Genomic DNA, 20035 nt, shown 5'->3' with positions numbered 1-20035 from the left:
TGAGATCTCTGGGGGAACCAGTCTCTTCCATAGGCCACGATTTTATTCTCCACACTTTGGGCATGTGTGGGACCCTGTGGCTATGGGACCCCCTTCCCTGCAGGGATAGGTTTAAAAAAAAAATTCCTGTGGGTCTAAAATCCCAACACTTGCCTACGTTGTATTCCTTTGTCTCCTTCTCTATCTCCCTCAACTTGTTTAAATTTTTATTTTTTTGATAGAAAGCCCAGGTCAGCCTGCTTACACCCCTCGCCAGATAGCAGAGCCGGCGGCACAGGCCAGTCAGCCCCCATGGGCTCAGCGCCTCTGACCCTAGAAGCAGACAACAGGATCGGTGAGGCTCGCTGGGACTTAGGAGGAACATTGGCTCTTCAGGCGTTTCTTCTCCACTGCCAGTCTCAAGGCCTGAAGGAGCTTGTCTTTGTTATTCAGGATGTTGTACTCAGAGAGCTTCACCAGCTTGTCAAAGGCGGCCTCTGTGTATGTGAGTTCCTTGGTAGCGTATGGGGTTTTGGGGCCATAAATGTCCACGTGGCCCTGCTCCAGCTCCTCGGGGCTTCGCTCCACACCTGGAGGCAGCAGAAGGACTTGCTATATACGGAGGGTTGTAACCATTTGCATCTGTATCTCTCCCCATGGCCTGTCCCAGCCCACGTGGGGACTCACACCTGTGCGAAAACCACGCACACGTGGGCGCACACGTACACAAGCACCCATGCACACACACGCACACACGTGCACACCTCCACGCTCCCAGGGGAGAGATGCAGCTTGCCCATCTTAGGGCCACCCTAGCAGGACACAGCGCAGGGCACCTAGTGGGATGTGGATAAATGCTGAATGACTGAAAGAGCAGAGGATGACATTGCTGGCTCACACAGGGAGGGGCTTTGCTTTCTTCCCAAAGCCAAGGTTGGTTCAGACTAAAGTGGAACTGGGCTTCCCTGCTAGTACAGTCAGAAGATGGGGCCAGGCTAAACACAGGAGCTCTCAGCCCAAGGCCAGCAAGCAGGTGGTGGGAACCAAGCTCGGAGCCAGCTTACCTGGGGCCTTGTACTTCTGGAAGGTGTCACTGATGAGTGGGAAGAAAAGTACGATGGGGGAGTCAGGCTCCTGGGAATTCTCCATCAAGTAGCACTCCTTGAGGTTTTCCTCATCCTCTTGCAGCTCGTATTTGGGGAAGGGGATGTTCTGCAAGGAGCAGTACTCACAGGTTTGCTTCATGGGCTGGAATGAGGGGTGGGGTGGGTAAGCAACAAGGAGTTCTTAGTTCCAGCTTCCTGATTTCCCCCAGCCAACAATTCAGGTCTCACATGGCTTTGCCTCTTTGTGCTATTTTTGGAACAAAGGGCCTGAGGCGGTAGGTTGGTGTGTGTCCAACTGTAAGCTCCTTCTGAAGGTGGACAGAAGCCCTTTCAAGGATGCTTCACCCAAAACACAGACCTGGGGAGATGTGGCAGGCAGCCTGAGGGTGACTGGAGCTAGGCCACATCTGGCCAGGCTTCTGTGAGATGGGCATGGCCTTTGGAATGGACAAAGGGCCACAGGCTGGAAAGGACTCTGAAAGGGCATCTTTATAAAATATGATGTAACAGAAAGAGCAGTGGACTGAGAACATCAGAATCCCCTTACTTCTGCCCTCACCCTGTGTTCCAAGCACACTAGCTGTGCGATCTCAAGCAAGCCACTTCCCCTCTCTGTGCCTCAGTTTCCTGACTGTGCCATTTACCTCAAAGAGCTGGGGTAAAGATCAAGTGAGAGCACAGGTAGGAAAGCACAGCGTTACTCATTTATACACTTGAGTCCTTATCATTGGTGTCATGCTGGTGCTCTGTCTGTAAGCCCCTTTCCTGGGCTTCAGGCTAGGACTATAGTAAAGGAGACCAAAAAACAGTTTCTTCCCCTTAAAAGGCCAGAACTTTTCAAAGGTAAATAGAGAAAAATAAATAAAAACCTCTGATCCTGGCTTTTCATATAATCTCATGGAGGGCCCTATTTCCTGTGGAAAAGGGCAATGTGATTATTTTTAAAATAGGACATTATAAACTCTTGGAGTGGTACAAAACTTTAGAATGGACTGGACTCCATTAAAGTTGTTTTTAAAAACTCCTTTTTTTGCAGCTGATGAATGGCCAAATACAGCAAATGCTCAGATCATAAAATCGCTGAAATAAAACCAGAATTTGTTCCATGGGTCCCCTTGAAGCCCACCCTGCATGTGAGGGCCAGCTGGCTGCCCAACAACCTCCCCACCCCACCCCAAGAGGTTTGGATGGCTAACCTCACGCCAGGTAGAACAGCTTGAGTCTCTCAGATGCTAAGTCTTGGGGCCTACGGGGGAATGTCTGTTCTCCCATTTCCCAGTTTTGTGGGGGCTCGGTCCTGGGAGCCCCCACAACCGCGTGGCCTTTCAGTGGGCAGGAGCCTTTCTTTGTCACACTTGCCTTTGTCTGGGACCCAGCACAGTAATTGAGATGGATGATGAGGTCCACTTTTCTCTCAGGCCTCAGGAGGGGCGGGTAGCTGGAGTTGACGAAGAAGGCGGTGTCCAATAGGCACAGGTGGTTCACAGACTCTGTCAGCTGGTTCGGGAAGCCATCCAGCACTGTGTCTGAAAGCCAGGATTTACAGTTACCATCATGCCTTGCTGCCCTGATCTCAGAGGATGGACACAGGTGGCCCGTGTGGACGGAACACCCTGACTGGAGCTCCTTCATCTGGGCCTGGGCACTGGGCCTAACCCCTTCCAGCCAGGAACCCCCAATGAGTCCCAGTGCCCCTTGGGGTGGGGGCTGATGCAGAAGATTATTATCCTGGGGGCTGTAGCAAGTCTTTGCTACAACATAGATTAAAAACCCTTCTGACTTAGCCACAGAGTTTTGGGGTTGCAGGGGTGTAAGAATATCTTATAAATCAGTGCACACGCTGGGCCCAGAGCCAGCTGCCCTTTCTGCCCCAGACAGGGAGAATGAGCATTGTTAGGCCAGGCCAAAGCAGCCACTGGCAGGCTGTAGCCAAGGAAAATTCCAAAGACAGGGGCAAGTCAATCTTCAAGCCTTAGCAGGAAGGGGAGGGGGCACCGAGTTGAAGCTGTGTGACCACAATTTAAGACCTGGCCCTGCCACTTACCATGTTGGGGGTTCTTGAGCTGCGTCATTCCTGCCGCACCCTCAGGAGGCACCGCTCCCATTAAAAGGGGCCCCCAGAGCACAACGAGAGCAAGTCAAGGCCCACATTTCCCCAAGTTCTACCTGCTGGGATTGTTGTACAGATTCAAGTAATTACATACCAACAGTACAGCACCTACATTCAGAACCTCGCCAAACATGGAAGACACTCCCCCCCAACCCCTGACCCCAGCGAACATGGCCAGAAAGGCTTCGCCAGCCTTTCTCCATGGCAGCCTCAACATGCCCTTCCCCTTTACCCAGGCCAAGGCGGGCAGCCAGGGAGGGTTACCTTTCCACATGGAGAACTGGTTGCTCTGGAGGTAGTCGGTGTGCAGCTGCAACCCCAGCAGGAAGTTGTGGAACTGAGACACGAAGGCCCGGTGGGTGAGGATGCTGCGGAAAGTGTTGGACAGCCACGACCCCGGGATCACCACCGCGGTGTCCAGGACAGTCGCATTACATTTGGGGATTTCAGGCAGGAGTGGCTCATCTTCTGCAGGGGAGAGGGAGGACAGAAGGCAGGTCACAAGAGCTGGGGTCCCCAGACGGCCCAGGCGAAGCCCGCATGGTTACGTGATACCCAGGGTTCAACCACTGGAAGTGAGGCTCACACCTTCCTTGCTGAGATGATAAGGCCCTGGCATTGGGGCCAGGAGGACCCAGGTGAGAGATCAGGGACAGGGTGGTGGAGAAGAGGGGTGATGACAGGTAAGTTGGGGAGGTTCCAGAGAAGACAGGGAATCTACAAGAGCCACTTGTCACTGTACTCATGGATCCCTACCCCGTTAGCTCTCCAGGGCACTGTGCCCCTCTGTTGGGCCCTCCCCCACCCTCACCCCCCAGTCAGGCCAGGGCTGGCCCCTGAAGCTTGTGATGGAGCCTCCCTCTCCCTCCGCTCCAGGCAAGGATGACCTCATCCTAGCTGCTTTCTCATCTCAGAACCATGGACATGACGTTGAAACTGGTGGCCAGGTAGACTGGGCCTCGGTTTGTTATCCACCCCTCGCCCCTACCAAAGAGGGGAAGCCAGTGGGGTCACCCACCGATGTCATTAACTTTCTCCCTCGTCCACCTGTGGAAGAACTCCTCCGAGCTTTGGGATAGATTCCAGGCATCGAGCAAGTTTAGGGAGAAGATACTGCTCCACAAGCCTAGGGAGCAGGACCAGCTGTGAGCGGCTCTGCCCCAGAGCCCCAGCCACCCAAACACTGCCTGCTTCTCCCTTGACTTGATGTTCCCTCCCAGTCAGGCTGCTCAGGGGGTGAGACAGACTTTGGTCTACTCCCCCCCACCCCCCGCCGGCCCCCGGCAAATGCAGGAGGGTCCCATTCTCAAGGGATAACCCAAACCAGCACCCGAACCCAGGACAAGATCCAGGGGGAAAGGAGCGGGCCTTCCCCTGCCCCCTCTCCCACCCCTCCGGGCCAGGAGTCACCTAGCATGTAGCACATCCGCGACTCTGGGAGCCTCTTCATCAGCCGCCCCATGAAGAACTCAGAGCCGAAGAGCTCCGTGGGGATGAAGGCCCCGTACTTCTGCAGGCCCACCTCGTAGGGGGAGAACTCGCACCACTCTGCATGGGGAGCAGAAGGGTGGAGTGTCATTCTCAGGCCTTGACAGCCCCACCCTCCCTCCTCAGGGCTCCTACAGATCAGGGGCATGGAGGGCAGGGGCGGGTTGGGACAGGAAGACTGCAGTTTCCCCCCACAGGGCACAAGGGGGCGCCCAAGACTGGCTACTGCTGGCCAGTCAGACTGCTTTGCCACCTGCATGGCTCGTTTGCTCCACCAAACTGGATAAACCGAGATCACAACTGACCTAGAAGCAGGCAGAGCAGGTTTCTAGAGTCCCTCAGTCTGGGAACCTTGAGAAATATCTAGAACCACCTCCTTTTTTTAACTTTATTACCCCCGTCCCATCAAACCTCTGCTCCTAGAAAAGCCACAAGCCCCCATCAGCCTGATCCATCCACACAGAAGGGGTAGCCAAGTCGAGGTGGAGGGGGGCAAATGTGGTGGTTTGGGCATGTGCTGGGGCCCTGGGTACCTTTGCCTGCTGAGAAGGGACCCCCTTATAAACTAGCCACCAGTGTTACCTCTGAAATCCTGGTTGCTTACATCATCCTTGACATTGATGGTGAGGTAGATAGGCAGGGGGTTCTGGCCCTGGCACAAAGCAGCACGCTGATCTGACAGTTTGGATTCATTTCTCTGTGGGGACATGAAATGGTGAAGGAGCACAGACAGCCTGGAGGTAGTGCAGAGTAAGGGGGATGGTCTGGACCTCCAGCAGGCCATTGCCTGGCCCCTGAGCCCATCCGGCCACTGTGCAGATCCCAGCTGACACCAGTCAAACCTGCTCTTAAAATGTACCCAGAGAATGTTCGCTTGTCCCTGGGCTATTCACCATCCCAGACACGTACACGGGAGTGGGGGAGAATCTACAGTTTAGGGCTGTCCCTCAGAGTCCCAAGATTCTCCTAGTGTCTCAAGGACCAGAGAAGGAAAAAGTAGGGGTGGAAAAAGCCACCACTGTCCCTCTCCATCCCCATCATCTTCCACCCAACATACCCCAACACACCTCCCTTGAAAGGTGCATTTTTCTTCTCTGCTTTGCATGTTGGGCTCCCTCATAAAATTTGTTTGGGAAGGAGGAGAAAAGCTGCTTAAAAAAAAAAAATCTGAACAGGGGCACCTGGGTGGCTCAGTCAGTTAAGCGGTTGCCTTTGGCTTGGGTCATGATCCCAGGGTCCTGGGATCGAGCCCTGCGTCGGGCTCCCCACTCGGTGGAAAGACTGCTTCTCTCTCTCCCACTTCTCTTGCTTGGTTCCCTCTCTTGCTGTGTCTCTCTGTCAAATAAATAAATAAAATCTTTTTTAAAAAAATCTAAACAAAAGGCTTGAAAGCGGTGTACCAGCTGGCAGCCAAGGTCCCTCTGAGTCCCCAGAGCATGGTGCGGCCAAATCAGAGGGGAGTCAGCAGTAGCCAGTCATGGGTGCCCTCTTGTGCCCCGTGGGGGAACTGCGGCCTCCCTGTCTGGGCAGAACAGCCAGGGCCACCGGCCACCTACTTAAACGAATTAACCATTGTAGACAGGCCAGTTGAGGGGTTAGAGGGCCACTCTCTGACCTTAGGCTCTATGCAGCTGTCTGATGGGTGACCATCCAGGGTTATTCAGGTGTGTGAAGGCCCCTGACCTTGTGTGGGATGCTAAACACACACATGGGGCAAACAAGTCTTGGGCCTCCCTTGAAAGGCAAGCAGGGTGCCTTTCACAATGGCCCAGAGATCTGGGCACTGCAAAGCTGAGTCCTGGAAGTAGAGAAAACTATAGACTCAGGGAAGAATGCAGTCTACACTCACGGTCAAAGGAGTCCAAGGGGAAGAGGCTCCTGCCTTGGCCAGAGTGGAACAGTAGAGACCTCCAACTTTCAATTCTACACTTGCCCTCCTGGGAACCTTGCCTCCTCCTCCTACTCCACCCCAGGCAACACTCAGATGTCTGTTGTCAGTAGCCTGGGTGCTTTCCTCCTCATCACATGGGGCACTAAGTATTGTTTGAAATATTAACTACCCCTTATTGATGTAGTTCCCATTTAAGGAATAGCACAGAGCAGGACCCGGATTTAAACCCCAACCTGCCTAAACCCAAAGGCCAATGCCCTCAGTCTCCACCTGTCCTGCTTCCTCATAAGCACAGATTAGATGGCGGTTATCAAGAGGGGGGAGGGGGGTGGGACCCATCAAAAGCTGTGAGTGCCTCAGTTCCGAACCCCCGTTGCCTGGCATAGTTTCTGACATGCGGGAGGTACTTAATTTTTTTGAAAGAAAAACAAAAATGAAGGAATGAATGCACTTCGAAGATGAAGTTCAGGTCATCTATCACTTCAGAGATGACCTTCATCTCTCTACAGACCACCTAGAAAATAATTTGTTATCCTTCCATTTCCTGGCAAGTTGTGTTTGGAATTCAGAACTCCTCAGAACCTTTTGGGAGTGGGCCCGAGAACTGCAGGTCTGGAGAGAAATTAGGTGGGAAGCTCTGCTTTGGGGACAAGCGACAGCCACAGCTGGTCCCTCCCCAGGGCCTGTGCAGCTGGAAGGGTCTGGGTGTTCGCTAAGCCATTGAGGGTGTTCCCCTCAATGCCACTGCTCCACCACCTTGCACAGAGTGCCCCAGCAGCTGAGAGCCCCCAACACAGACTGTTTCTCTTCTTGGGCACACGGTGCTCGGATTATTGGATCTCAGAGCAGGGAGGAACTTCTGGGCCCAACCTCTGTAAGGCGGCCATGAGAAGGGGCCCTACAGATCTTCAGCTACAAGGAGTATAATCAACTAAGGGCCTCCCAGTTTGCGCTGAGTTTGTGCTGGGGTCACAAGGCTTGGGCTGCTCCCAGCACGTGTCTGAGAGCAGGAGGGATCCTGAGGCATGCCCATTCATGTCCATGGAGGGCACCAAACTCCTCCAGCCGACAGCTTGTCTAGAGGCCTATCCAACGGCCTTACTGAACCTTCTAGACCAGCAGTCCTGGATGCTTCCACCCAGCCGTTCTTCCCTCTCTCTTCCACTTGGGGTCAGACTTGTATCAGTCTGATGTCTGTCCAGCCTCCTCCAACTCCCTCCCCATGTTCTCTTGTGGTAACTTGGCATGGCCCAGAGGATATGGAGCCAATCTGTAGGACTGTTCCTAAGCCATCCCCACCCCAAGGGTCTCAGTCATACACTAAAGGGATGTGGCAAGCCAATTCCACAATCTTCCTCCATCATGCGCTTGGGAACCTCATGCTTCTTATGACCCACAGTTGAATCTGCAGGTCTAAGCTAACTTCCTTCTGCTGAGAAGTAAGTCCAGGACCCCCTGAAGAAGAAAGAGAGCTGGTCATCAGCCAGGGCAGGCTGGACCTCAGAAGAAGCTAAGCACCTACCTCATCCCCCAGACAGGCCTCGATCAGCAGGCCCCAGAAATCTGTAAAGGTGACCTTGTAGCCTTCCTGACTACGCAGCCGAAGCTCTTCCTGGAATTTGGCCAGCTGGTCTGGGAACAGGGCAGGCATCTTGTCCTTGACCACATGCCTCCGTGCCTCCAATATGGCAGGCTCCAGGTTTTTGGAGGACCAGTCAGGATCACGGTATAAGGTAGCCATGGTCCTGGAGAGAGACATACACATGGGGATAGAACTGAGCCAGTCCTGGTCCAATCAACACTGGGCCCTGGCCAGAGAGAAGGTGGACAGATCGTGGGAGACCCTATCTCATCAGGAGAGGAGCTTGGAGGGAAGGGGTGGACATTTTTAATCATAGTCACAATGGCTACCGTGGGCCAGGTAAAGCATGTTGCTTGAGAGTGAGGCTGTTGGGGGCGCCTGGGTAGCTCAGTCGCTTAAGCATCTGCCATCAGTTCGGGTCATGATCCTAGGGTCCTGGGATGGAGCCTGCATCGGGCTCCCTGCTTAGTGGGCAGTCCGATTCCCCTTCTCCCCCCTTCCCTCCCTCTGCTCGTGTTCGCTCTCTCTTTCAAATAAAGAAAAAAAAATCTTAAAAAAAAAAAAAAAGAGCAAGGATTCTGGACCAAGATCTTCCTGGGTTCAAAACCACACTCTGCCACTCACTAGCTGTATAATCCTGGGCAAGTTATCTAACTGCTCGTCCATCAGTTTCCCCATCTGTGGAATGGAGAGAATTAGCACTGCACCTACCTCAAAGAGTTATTGTGAAGGTTGCATGAGTTAATGCAATTTAAAGTGGCCAGGACAAAGTGTGTGCTGGGTCATGGAGTGGTGAGGCGAACATTGGAACCCAGGTTTGGCTGATTCCAAATCCTGGACTCTTTCCACTTCACTGCATTCATTCCCATAATTACAATGCTGGCTAAAGATTTATTTCCCCTGCTTCTTCTGAACTTATACATGGGCAGTGGGAAGGAGTAAAACAAAAACAGTGACCCCTGTAGCCCTGGGTCTCTTCTTGGCCTGGAGCTAGCTTTTCTGCTGACGTCAGGATAGCACCTTGGAACCCCCGTGCCCTGGGTGACCTTGTCTGCAGTGTCACTGTGTCTGAACAGTGGCGTCTTCCTTCACAGGGCTTGTTTCTGGTCCGGGAAGGTAGGGATTGGTCAAGAGATTTCATGGACAAAAAGCACCCCGCTCTCTGTAAGATTCACTCTTACTTTTACATGTTTAAAGGCTTTCAAAACCATCACAAATGATTGATTTTAAAAGGGTACTTCCCAGTGCTTTCTTAGGCCAGGAGATGCTTCCCTCTTCCCCTACAGCACCCCCTCCCCTCCCACCAAGTTCCTCCCAATCTCCTGCTTGTCAGGCAGGGCCAGAAGGATGCAAATGCCCCTCAACCCTGATGGAAGCTGCTTTTATCTCCTTATTGTACTACCCACGGGCCATGCCAACAAACGTCAGCTGTCCTTCTGTCCCACCTGGGCTGAAGTCTCGGAGTTCCTGACACGCTAGCAGCCCTTGGCCTTCCTAGGGCAAATTCACATCTACTGCTCAAATGTAAGTTCCTAGAGCTCTTCCACGGTGAGGGGCCACCTTGGGACCTTAACGGCTCAGAGGTCCACCAGTCCCTGACAGAAGATGCAGCCATTTTGTTCAAGGGTCCCCTGCCAGGACTGTGCTATGACCTCATGTGGGCCCCTTCCACCATAAAAATATGAAACATGTTCTATGATTGTTGTATAAAAATAAATATAATAATGTTATATTTGTTCTTGGGCAAGAAGTTCCTTTTTTTTTTTTTCCTGATCTTAAAAGAAGGTAAGACATTTTTCTGGGCTTCTACAAGCACTGTGGGTCCTAGGCATATGGCTACTGGCCTCATGTTCGGGGGACTCGCTCTCCTTGCTTACCAGCAGAGAGTGAAGAAGGCACCAGGACAGAGGGAGGGGCAAGGATGGGGGTGGTGGGCTGGGGTCAGGGCAGCTAGAGCAGCTGGGTCAGCTCCACACAACCTAGGAGAGCTGGCAAGTTCGGAGAAGGCAGCTGTTTCTTCCCGATAGGATGGGTCGGTGGCAGGAGTGGGTCACAACTCCTAACCATGTTCCTAGATCCCTGCCACAGCCCCAAGGCACCCAGGACTGGGAGAGTCTCGCTCAATGACCCCATGGAGTCAGTACTAGTTATACCCATTTTACAGATTCAGAAACTGAGACTCCAAGAAGTGAAGCCACTGCCCAACATCACACAGCTGTAAGGGGTAGAGCCACCCAGTTTTGTGAGTCACACTACCTTGGGGCAGGGAAAGCTTCACCAGAGACCCTGGCCAGCCTCTTTAGTGCTTGCTCTGGGCTCCACTGGGCAGTGGCAGCCAGCTCCTTACCAGGTGGCCCCGGACAGGCCAGTGATGTAGCTGGCACAGTTCAGGATGTTCAGCTTCTGCAGCCCCAGCAGGTGGCCATACATGGCGGTCATGGATCTTGTTCCACCCCCAGTGGCCATGATGGCGATCAGCGGTACCTGGGAGCGTACAGAGGCAGACTGTTGGGGCTGTGCGGGGTGGGATAAGACACGGACTGACCCACGGAAGCTTAGAAAGAATGGTGGAGGCGGGAGGACTGGCTACAGACAACAGAGCACAAGGCAATAAGTGACCTGAAAACAGCCTTTCACAGAGTGATGGGCCACCTGGGAGGGCTAGAATTAGATCTTCCTTCCAAACCCAGTAGCTGGTGAGCATAAATGGTGCTGGGGCATCACACAGCTTGGTCAATCAGCACGTGGTGGCTGGAAGAGTTCTTTGCACAGTTAGTCTAGCCCTCAGTTACCAGGTGATGACACCAGGATCCAGAGAGCTGAGGGACTCGCTCGAGGACCCAGCTAGTGGGCAATTCCCTAACGGCTCCTCCTATGCAAGGATGTGCTATCGGGGCACCTGGCCCAGACATGGCCCGTGACAGGCGCTCAGTATACACTATGTACAACAGCCGGAATCACTGAATTCTTGATGTGGGAAGGAGCAGGGTTGTCACCTCTGGATTCGCAAAGGTTGAAGATGGTCTTGGGGTTTTCCTCTAAAGAGGGGAGAGTGGGGAAGGGGATCCTTGCCAAGATGTACCCTATTTGAGCAGGGATGGTAAGATCCTTCTGTCCACTAAAGCCCCATCGCAACCGTCCTCGGGCACAAGGTCTCCATCCTCTTGCACTTGGAGAGTGACCTGCTGCCTGGTGTGGGGAGGGCGGGGTGTGGACCTCAGTCCATACCTGGGAGATGACAAAGGGCTCTAACAAAGGCACACTCTCTGCCCTGTGGGAAGAAGTCTGCCCTACAGGGGAAGGGGCTTCTCTGTAGTGTGCCACTGACCGTTGTTTTTTCTGGGGGAGTTTTGTATATGCGTCTATTTGGGGGTAAGAGAGAATTGAGGAACAAAGAGCCCAGGGCCTTTTGAGTGGAGGTAGTAGGGCTTCAGCTGTTTTCCCGGCTTGGGGGGAGGAGGCCACTGTGTCCTGTGTAAGTAAGACCTCATAAGTCCCCTTGGGATCTATTAGTGCCTGGGGAGGAGCAGCCATGGGGAGGGACACTCCTTCCTTTCTCTCTCAGCTTTGCCTTCCCAGCCCCTCCCCCTGCAAACACACAACTGAATCACATTAGGCACAGCCCTCCGCTGGGGACCCAGGAAAGGCAGTGGTGGAAAGGCAGTGGCGAAGCCACCCTGGAGCAGAGAAGGGCTTGGGGGAAGGTGGCAGGGTGAGGTGTGGGCAGGACAAGCTCAGCTTAGAGGGGCATGAAGCCCCGGCTGGCAGGCCCCTGCTTACCCACCTCGTCCGCAGACAGGTCCTCCTCCAGCTGCAAAACCTGTTGCAGCGCCTCGGCCACCACGACTCTCCGCTTCTCCAGGAACTCCTGCTCCTCGGGGCACAGGCTGAAGCCCAGCCGCACGTCCAGCGTCTGAGGGCTATGGGGACAGAGGATCCTGAGAAGCGGGCTTGCAGACTTCACCACCACAAAGACATGGCTTTAAGGGTCAGTGGGTCATAGGCTTGAAGCCGGGTTCTGCCATATACCTTTCCTGTGACTTAGAGTCTCTCCTCTCTCATCTGTAAAATGGGGCTAATCGTGTTTACCTCTCAGCACTGTCTTCCGCACTTAAGGAGATTGACAAACAGAAAGCCACTGAACCCTTATCTGACACACTTTAGGCAGGTCCTCTGCAAAACGGGGGGCTCATCCAACCCTGTGCATCCTCAGCCTGATCTGGAAAGCCCAGGAAGTCTTCCCCTAGGTATCTTCCATGACCTGAGGCTACACATGGGTAACAGGGAGCCCTGGGATTCTTTTGGCCAGTCCCTCAGGACCAGGCTCTACAGTAAGGGCTCTCCTGTGAGATTCATGTTCTTTGGTAAGTTCTCTCTGCTCCTGGAGTAAATAATCCTTCTGTGTGTTTGTGCAACTGATGAAAACCCTCGTATTCCTGATGTCACCCTCTCATCCCTATAGGTCCGCAAGGCAGGTGGAGCAGGAGTTGCCGAAGCATGTCCAACACTTGCCTTCTTTTGACCACCTCCCTTCCTTGGACATGTCCAGGCTCCTGGCCTGGCAGCCAAAAACCTAGCTGCTCTGTGCACCCTCGCTGTTTGCTACTTTTTAGAAGGGGCCGCAGGCTTTCAGATCCCAGAAGCAGTCCGGGTTCTGAGACTTTGTGTAGCCCTTGGCTTCACCAGAACCTTCCTCCTTCTGCCTATGTCCGTCCCTGGTGTCCTTCCAGGCTCAGTTCCCCCAGGACTCTGGGTGACTGACCATGGACAATTTCGGAACTGAATCTTACTCAGTTGCCCGAGTCACCAACCAGATCACATGTCCTTGAAAGCAGAGCCTGGGAGCCCTGCCATGGTGTTTCCTCCATGTTGTGCGTAGGCCTACAGACACAACTGTGAGGAAATACTTCTTTCCTTGGCCTCAATGAAAAATAAATAACAAAACAACAGTAATAACAACACTAGTTGATAGTTGCTGAGTGTCCCTCTCGTCAGATCACTGATTTTTGGCAAGGGTGCCAAGACAATTCAGAGGGGAAAGAATAGTCTTTTCCACGAATGGTGTTGGGACAACTGGAGATTCACACGCAAAAGAACGAAGCTGTATCCCTATTTCATGCTGTATATACAAATTAACTCAAAATCTGTCATAGACCTAAATGTGAGAGCTAAAGCCATAAGAACTCTTAGAAGAAAGCAGGGGATCCTCATGACCTTGGATGAGGCAATAATTTCTGAAATATAATGCCAAAAGCACAGGTGACAAAAGAAAAAATACGAATGCGCTAGACATCACCAAAGTTCAAAATGCATTTGCGTCCAAGGACATTGTCAAGAATGTATAAAGACAACTTCCAGAATAGGAGAAAATATTTGCAGATCATATCTCTGACAAGGGAGATATACATTTATACAGAATATAAAAAGAACTCTTACAACTTAACAAGAGACAAGTAACCCACTTTAAGAATGGACAAAGGAGGGGTGCCTGGGTGGCTCAGTCGTTTAAAGCCTCTGCCTTCAGCTCAGGTCATGATCCCAGGATCCTGGGATCGAGCCCCACAGCAGGCTCCCTGCTGAGCAGAGAGCCTGATGTGGGGCCCCTCTCTCTGCCTGCTTCTCTGCCTACTTGTGATCTCTGTCTGTCAAATAAATAAATAAAATCTTTAAAAAAAAAAAAAAAAAAAAAAGAATGGACAAAGGATCTGAATAGACATTTCTCCCAAAAGATAAAAACATGGCCAATAAGCCCATGAAAAGATGCTCAGCCTGGTCAGCCATCAGGACAATGCAAGTCAAAACCTCATTTCCCTCCCTCGGTTCTAGTAAATCAGAGGGACAGACAGAAGGAGGGTGCTTTACCAGGGTGTAGACTTCATGTGTAATTCACAGTCCTCGCCCTGGGAAGAGAAAGAGGAACAACTTTTCAGGGATGACGATTTAGAGCCAAGGGGTACCAAGCAAAGGAGGGGCGTCTCACCACATGGTACCCCCTGATCTGACTCAGCACACACATGTGCACACACACACATGCTACCCTCATTCCTTCTATGACCCTCAGCTCAGCCTCTACACACTCTCTTTGGCCCCAGAGCACAGCCCGCAGTCTCCTACCCCAGCAGACTCCTCTGCCCCATCTGAGAGAACCCCCTCCCATGTCACCGCCCCCCAAGCCCTTCCCATTCTCCTCCCACAGCAGCTTCGGGCTGTGCTGCTCAGGGTCCCCTTACCACAGGTAGGGTCACCGTCTGGCCATCAGAGAGGCAGTCAAGGGGCTGGTGGACAGGGCTGTTCTTGCTGTGCGCACAGCAGCAGCAAAGCTGGAAGGATGGGCAGGCTCGGTGAGGGGTGAGGGGCTCCTCTGGCAGGTCCGGCTGCCCCAGTCCCCCCTGCCCCCCACCCCCCACATCGTTGTTGTGTACCCCATAGCTCCACTGGCTTGTGGGCACGTCCACATGCATGCAGGGCTGGAAATACTTGGGGTAGTGGAAGCAGGCCAGGTTTGGGCAGCAGGGCTCCTGGCGGCATGGGACACGTTGGGTGTGCTCGAAGGACTCCTTCACTGTCACCAGGAGGTCCTTCACTGGAAGAGAGGACAAGAGGCCTGAGCCCCTAGAAGCCTCTCACTCCTCCACCCCAGCTTGCACCAAGAGAAAGCCAAGCTGGGAGAACCTGGGGCAGTTATTCAGAAGCATCTAGGGCACAGGTTAAAAGGCCTCCGAGTCTCATTCTGTAGGGCTGGGCAGGGCCCTAGAATCTGTATTTAGTGCGGCTGTGTATAATGAGGACAAAGAAGGTCCCCAGCAGGCCTCGAGATGCTGAGTCCCCTGGACTGGTCCTCCCAGATTCTGCTTCTCCAGGAGGTGCCCTGCATCGAAGACGGGCCCTCTCCATACCACCAGTTTGGGGGTGCAGCTTCTTCCTCCTTCCCTCTCCCATGTCCAGGCAGCTACGCTGCTCTCCTCTCTTGGGACAGGGCTGGAAGCTTTGCATGACTGAGATGGGATGGAATGGTAAGCAGAAGCAACTTGTCACTGTGGATCTCTTAGGTCCCTGCCAGCCATGAAATGCTTGGACCCTCTGTGAGGAAGGGGCACAGCTAGAAGGGGGCGTGGGGGTTGTCAGTGCCCACCTGACCCGTGTGGGCAGAGAGGGCCGTGCTGTGCCGCTGACCCGAGCCCAGGGTGCTGAGGGTCCCATGGGTGCCTGGAAGAGCATGCTCCCTATAGAGCGGTGGGGAGGCCAGGGGTTCATGACCCCTGAGGGGGAGGTGACCCCAAGAAGCCATGGCCAAGCTCAGTCAGGATGATGGACAGGATAGCTGTGGGAAGAAACGCTGTCCACCACCCCCAGAGGAAGTCAAAAGACTCACTTTTCCTCCTCTTCTTCTGCCTCCTGCACTCTGCGTAAACTTCCAGGCGGGAGACTTGCCGAGACTGAAACAAAGGAAGTGGGGTCCGTCTGAGCGCTGGCTGCCCCCTCCCTCTGTCAGGCCAAATGGAGATGAACTAGGGGATAAATACAGCGCTGGTCTGAATTGGGGCTGCTCCCGGGAACCATGGTGTGCCGACCACATTTTCTGAACCCAATCAAAGCTTGTCATCTCATTAAGAGATGCAGTATTTGAAAATGAAGCTGTCCTGGGGTGGGTGGCTCAGTGGGTTAAGCCTCTGCCTTCGGCTTAGTTCATGATCCCAGGGTCCTGGAATCAAACCCTGCATCGGGCTCTCTGCTCAGTGGGGAGCCTGCTTCCTCCTTTCTCTCTCTGCCTGCCTCTCTGCTACTTGTGATCTCTCTCTCTCTCTCTGTCAAATAAATAACAAAAGAAAAAAAGGAAAAAAAATCTTTAAAAAAAATCTTAAAAAAAAAAAGAAAAGAAAAGAAAATGAAGCTGTCCTCAAAAATCTAGGCTATATGGTTTCTATATACCAGGAGTCATGTTCTCAGCTACAGGTCAGGGATGGAAGCTGCGGGACTGGTCCAAAATCAAAAGAGGCAACATTCCTCTTTTGGGGCTTTGGAATGAGAACTCGCAACAGAATAGTCTTCTAAAAGTCAGATTCTTTTACCACAGCCTCCCAAAGACTGATTTCGGGGGTGGGGGGAGATCTCCTCGAATCCTGAGGCTTGAGATGCATTTATTTAGCTGAAATGTCTGTACCAGAGCTGAATTATGACAATCTTAAAACACCGAGTTTGTACTTGTAGAGGAATTGGAGCTGGGGTGGGGGGTGGGGGGATGGGATGGAGGCTGAATCTGGGAGGAGGCTGCTTCCATGGAGATGCTTTTACTGGGGAGGTTCCCAAGCGGAGGGGGTCATTCTGTGGGATATGGGATGGATGTTCCAGCCCCTGCCTCCAGAGAAGCAGGGGCCCGGCCCCCACCCCACCCGCCCAAGTCCCCGTTGGCCTGCTTTAGTTAGTCTGACTCCTGGAAGGCTCCGGGACAATGGCTTGGGTGGGCTGTGTTCTCTCCCATGGTTCTGTTCCCCTGGGAGCAGCAGCCATGTGTGGCCTCTGGAGCTACAGGAACCTGAAGGACAAATTACCACCAGCACGCCGTTGGTGATGAGGATCTCGGGTGGAGAGGGACTGGAAAACAAAATGAGAACTCCTGGTCAGTTATATCATTCTTGCCTGATTTCTCAAGAGGCGTTAAAGAACCTAAATAGGGTCAATAATGAGATAGCAGAGTCTCCTTGATCCTTATCAAAAGTCACGGCTCAAGAAATCTTAGATCACAGAGTGCCTGAGTGGCTCAGTTGGTTAAGCATCTATCTGCCTTTGGCTCAGGTCATGATCTCGGGGTCATGGGACTGAGCCCTGCATGAAGGCTTCCTGCTCAGTGGGGTGTCTGCTTCTCCCTCTCCCTCTGCCCCATCCCACTGCTTGCTTATCCTTTCTCTCTCAAGTGAATAAATACAGTATTAAAAAAAAATAAAGCAACCTTATATCTGTGGATTGTCAAGGCGAAAAGTGGCATACATTTTAAATAGAATATGAAAAAAAATGTATAGGTTGGAAGAAGAGTTCCTTTTAAAAAATTTTTTTATTCCTTTTTTATAAGATTTTATCTATTTGACAGAGAGAGAGAGTACAAGCAGGGGGAGTGGCAGGGAGAGAGAGAAGAATGTTCCTGCTGAGCAGAGAGCCTGATGTGGGGCTCAAACCTAGGACCCTGGGTTAATGACCTGAGCTGAAGGCGCTTAACCGACTGAGCCACCCAGGAGCCTCCTGCCTTTCTTTTCTTTTCTTTTTTTTTTTTTTTTTAAAGAGATAACTATCCTAGGGGCGCCTGGGTGGCTCAGTGCGTTAAGCCTCTGCCTTTAGCTCCGGTCATGGTCCCAGGATTGAGCCCCGAATCAGGTTCTCTGCTCAGTGGGGAGCCTGCTTCCCGCCCCCTCCTCTGCCTGCCTCTCTGCCTACTTGTGATCTCTGTCTGTAAAATGAATAAATAAAAACATTTTTTTTTTAAAGAGAGAGATAACTATTCTTTATGCCCAGCCAGATACCCAACTGTGCTTTCTGCACAACTTTAAGGAGCTATGAAGATAAAGAGGTAGCCAGAAAAGGCCTAACCTGCCACCTGCAGCTGGTGGAAAGATTTCTGGTGGCAGAAACGACCCATTCTCCTTTCTGTGCTGTATTTAATTCATGCTTTTAACAAACAGTTCTGATCCAGCCAGAGAGGGGCCTGGTGTATACGAAATGCCTTCATATTATAAAGTCAAGAATGTAAGTCTTCAAGGTTACAACTAGCCTATGGGAGTCTACAGTCTCCCTTTGCCAAAATCAGGCCCAGGATGATTGCGTCTCCAGATCAACTCTTCCTACCAATTTTGACGTGTTTCATTTTGCGAGCTACAAGGAATTTGCCCCCAAGTCTTGTTGAATCAAGGATTGGAGGAGAGAGTCCTGATGTTCTTCAATGGGATACAAAGTAGATTTTAATTTGTTAATCAGCGGTTGATAAGAAATGAAGCAGCCCAAGGAGTTCTACGTGCTCCTAGGTAGAGGACTCTGGGAATGGAGTTCGACAAATTTCTTGTTCTAGATTCTGCCTCCCACCCTCCCCCTTTTCCTGGGGCTGATCCTGAGTCCAGGGGCTCAGCCCTATGGGGACCACAGAGAGGAGTCAGCTGCCTAGTCACAAGACACACTAGTATCCTGGGCAGGCTTCTCCCCTCTCGCCCCTTCTCTCTTTGTCCTCTTCTCTTTCCTATCTTTCAGCTCTGGGGCCCAGTTCTACTCCAGTGCCCAGCATAGTGAAATCTCCAGGACCTCAGGTCATTTTCCTAGTTGAAACTGACAGGAAATAATCCCACATGTTGGGCCTGAGCATCTCCTTGATGTGGCTCTAGAGCTGGCTGCAGAGGGGACAGGCTGTTTCAGACCAGGGTTTGGGGGAGGTTTTGTTTTTGGTTGTTGTTGTTTTTTTTTTTTTTTTTTTTAGATTTTATTTATTTGAGAGAGAGAGCGAGAGAGAAAGGATTGAGAGAGCACATGAACAGCGGGGAGGGGCTGAAGGAGAGGGAGAAACAGACTCCCTGCTGAGCTCATGGGGCTCCATCCCAGGACCCTGAGATCATGACCTGAGTCAAAGCAGACAGACACATAACCAACTGAGCCACCCAACCAACTGAGCCACCCAGACAACCCCGGGGCAGTTTGTTTTAACAGTTCAGGGTCAAGGAGGAAACCCCCTGGTCTTGACCTCTTTCTCAGCCTGGCCTCTCCAAGGCCCCATCACCATGGGGCAGAAATTCTTCCCAAAGGTCACTCTCAGGAATGCAAGGGGCTGAAGCAGGCAATTTGGCCAGAGTTCTAGATCTCGGAAGCAAAACTGATGTTAGTGGAACAGGGTGAGCGGGGTTGGGGCCCAGTTACCTGCAATATTTAGAAGCTCGCAAATGACTCTGAGGCACAGTGTGGGGTGCCAGAGGTGAGAGTGGGAGAGGGAGGTTAGCCAAAGAGCAGACCAGGCTCTGAAATGCCTGCTCAGAGCCACTGAGGGGTTAGGACCATGGTGGGTTAGGATGGGGCCTACTCACCTCTCCTCCAGCAGGAACTCGACCTCCAGCTCTTCCATGCCCTGGCAGGGGAATAAAGGGAAGGCAGCTGTGACTGGGGCTGCCCCTGTCTGTCCCCAGACATGTCCCTTTAGCTTCTACCCCCAGCTTGCCATTAGTCTCCTGCCTTCCCAAGGGGCTCAGCACCTGGGGCAAGGGAGAGCTGAGACTCAACCACCAAAGGACAGAGTCCTCTTCCCTCATCTGTTCCTTCACACCTCTTGTTGTGTAACTTCAGGAAGTTGTGGCTTCATGGACCTTAATTTCCGTGCCAGAATGGAAGACAGGCAAAAGCAGAGAGACTCATCCTCTGCTGTATCCTCAGGGCCCGGAACAGTGTCCGGACCATAGTAGGAAGTCAAGGATTTGTTGAATGATTGAATTGATTAACATCTTGGTCTTGTCCAGCTTTGACTCTCTCTGATTTGCAGATTTACCCTTCTTTACCCTCATCTGCCCTCCGTCCCCTGGGCTATCTCAGCAGAAGGACTCTGAGGGGAGAAAAGGGAACCAACACTTACTCCATCTCCATTTTGTACCATGAACAGTGCTAGGGACCTTAATTAGGTTTTTCCTTTTCAGGGTCACAACAACCCTGCGAGGTATGCATCACCATTGCCATTGGACAGACGAGGAAACAGAGAGCAGAGGAATTAAATCCATCCTGCCAGGACACACAGCTAGTAAGCCTAGCACTGGGACTGAGCCAGCAGTACTGTCGTTTTCTGACTTGGTGACACAGAGAGAAGCCCGAAGAGCAGCACCAGACATAAGCAGCTGCTCCTCATGAGGCAGGAGGCTGAGGGCCTG

At 52.4% G+C, this 20035-nt stretch overlaps 1 protein-coding gene across 5 annotated transcripts in view; it reads right to left on the bottom strand.

Moving 5' to 3' along the window:
* Positions 1-20035, bottom strand: part of PLA2G4E (phospholipase A2 group IVE) — a 58445-nt gene continuing 38410 nt past the window's right edge. For 4 of the 5 annotated variants that reach the window (XM_032856754.1, XM_032856757.1, XM_032856755.1 and 1 more), the window contains 16 exons: positions 19208-19248; positions 16706-16748; positions 15529-15592; positions 14579-14739; positions 14387-14476; positions 14019-14056; positions 11941-12076; positions 10504-10640; positions 8097-8319; positions 5266-5380; positions 4606-4743; positions 4214-4321; positions 3460-3663; positions 2445-2611; positions 1044-1227; positions 352-569 (listed from right to left, as the gene is read on the bottom strand). In XM_032856754.1, coding sequence (XP_032712645.1) covers positions 352-569; positions 1044-1227; positions 2445-2611; positions 3460-3663; positions 4214-4321; positions 4606-4743; positions 5266-5380; positions 8097-8319; positions 10504-10640; positions 11941-12076; positions 14019-14056; positions 14387-14476; positions 14579-14739; positions 15529-15592; positions 16706-16748; positions 19208-19248 — 2067 coding nt within the window. Of the gene's footprint in view, positions 570-1043; positions 1228-2444; positions 2612-3459; positions 3664-4213; positions 4322-4605; positions 4744-5265; positions 5381-8096; positions 8320-10503; positions 10641-11940; positions 12077-14018; positions 14057-14386; positions 14477-14578; positions 14740-15528; positions 15593-16705; positions 16749-19207; positions 19249-20035 lie in introns of all 5 variants that reach the window. The other variant, XM_032856753.1, reaches the window with a different exon arrangement.

Source organism: Lontra canadensis, unplaced genomic scaffold (genome assembly GCF_010015895.1).
Source record: "Lontra canadensis isolate GAN:19392208 unplaced genomic scaffold, GSC_riverotter_1.0 scaffold12, whole genome shotgun sequence".
Lineage (NCBI taxonomy): Eukaryota > Metazoa > Chordata > Mammalia > Carnivora > Mustelidae > Lontra > Lontra canadensis.
Note: the sequence above shows the minus strand (reverse complement) of the source record. Positions and strands in the feature narration are given on the sequence as shown.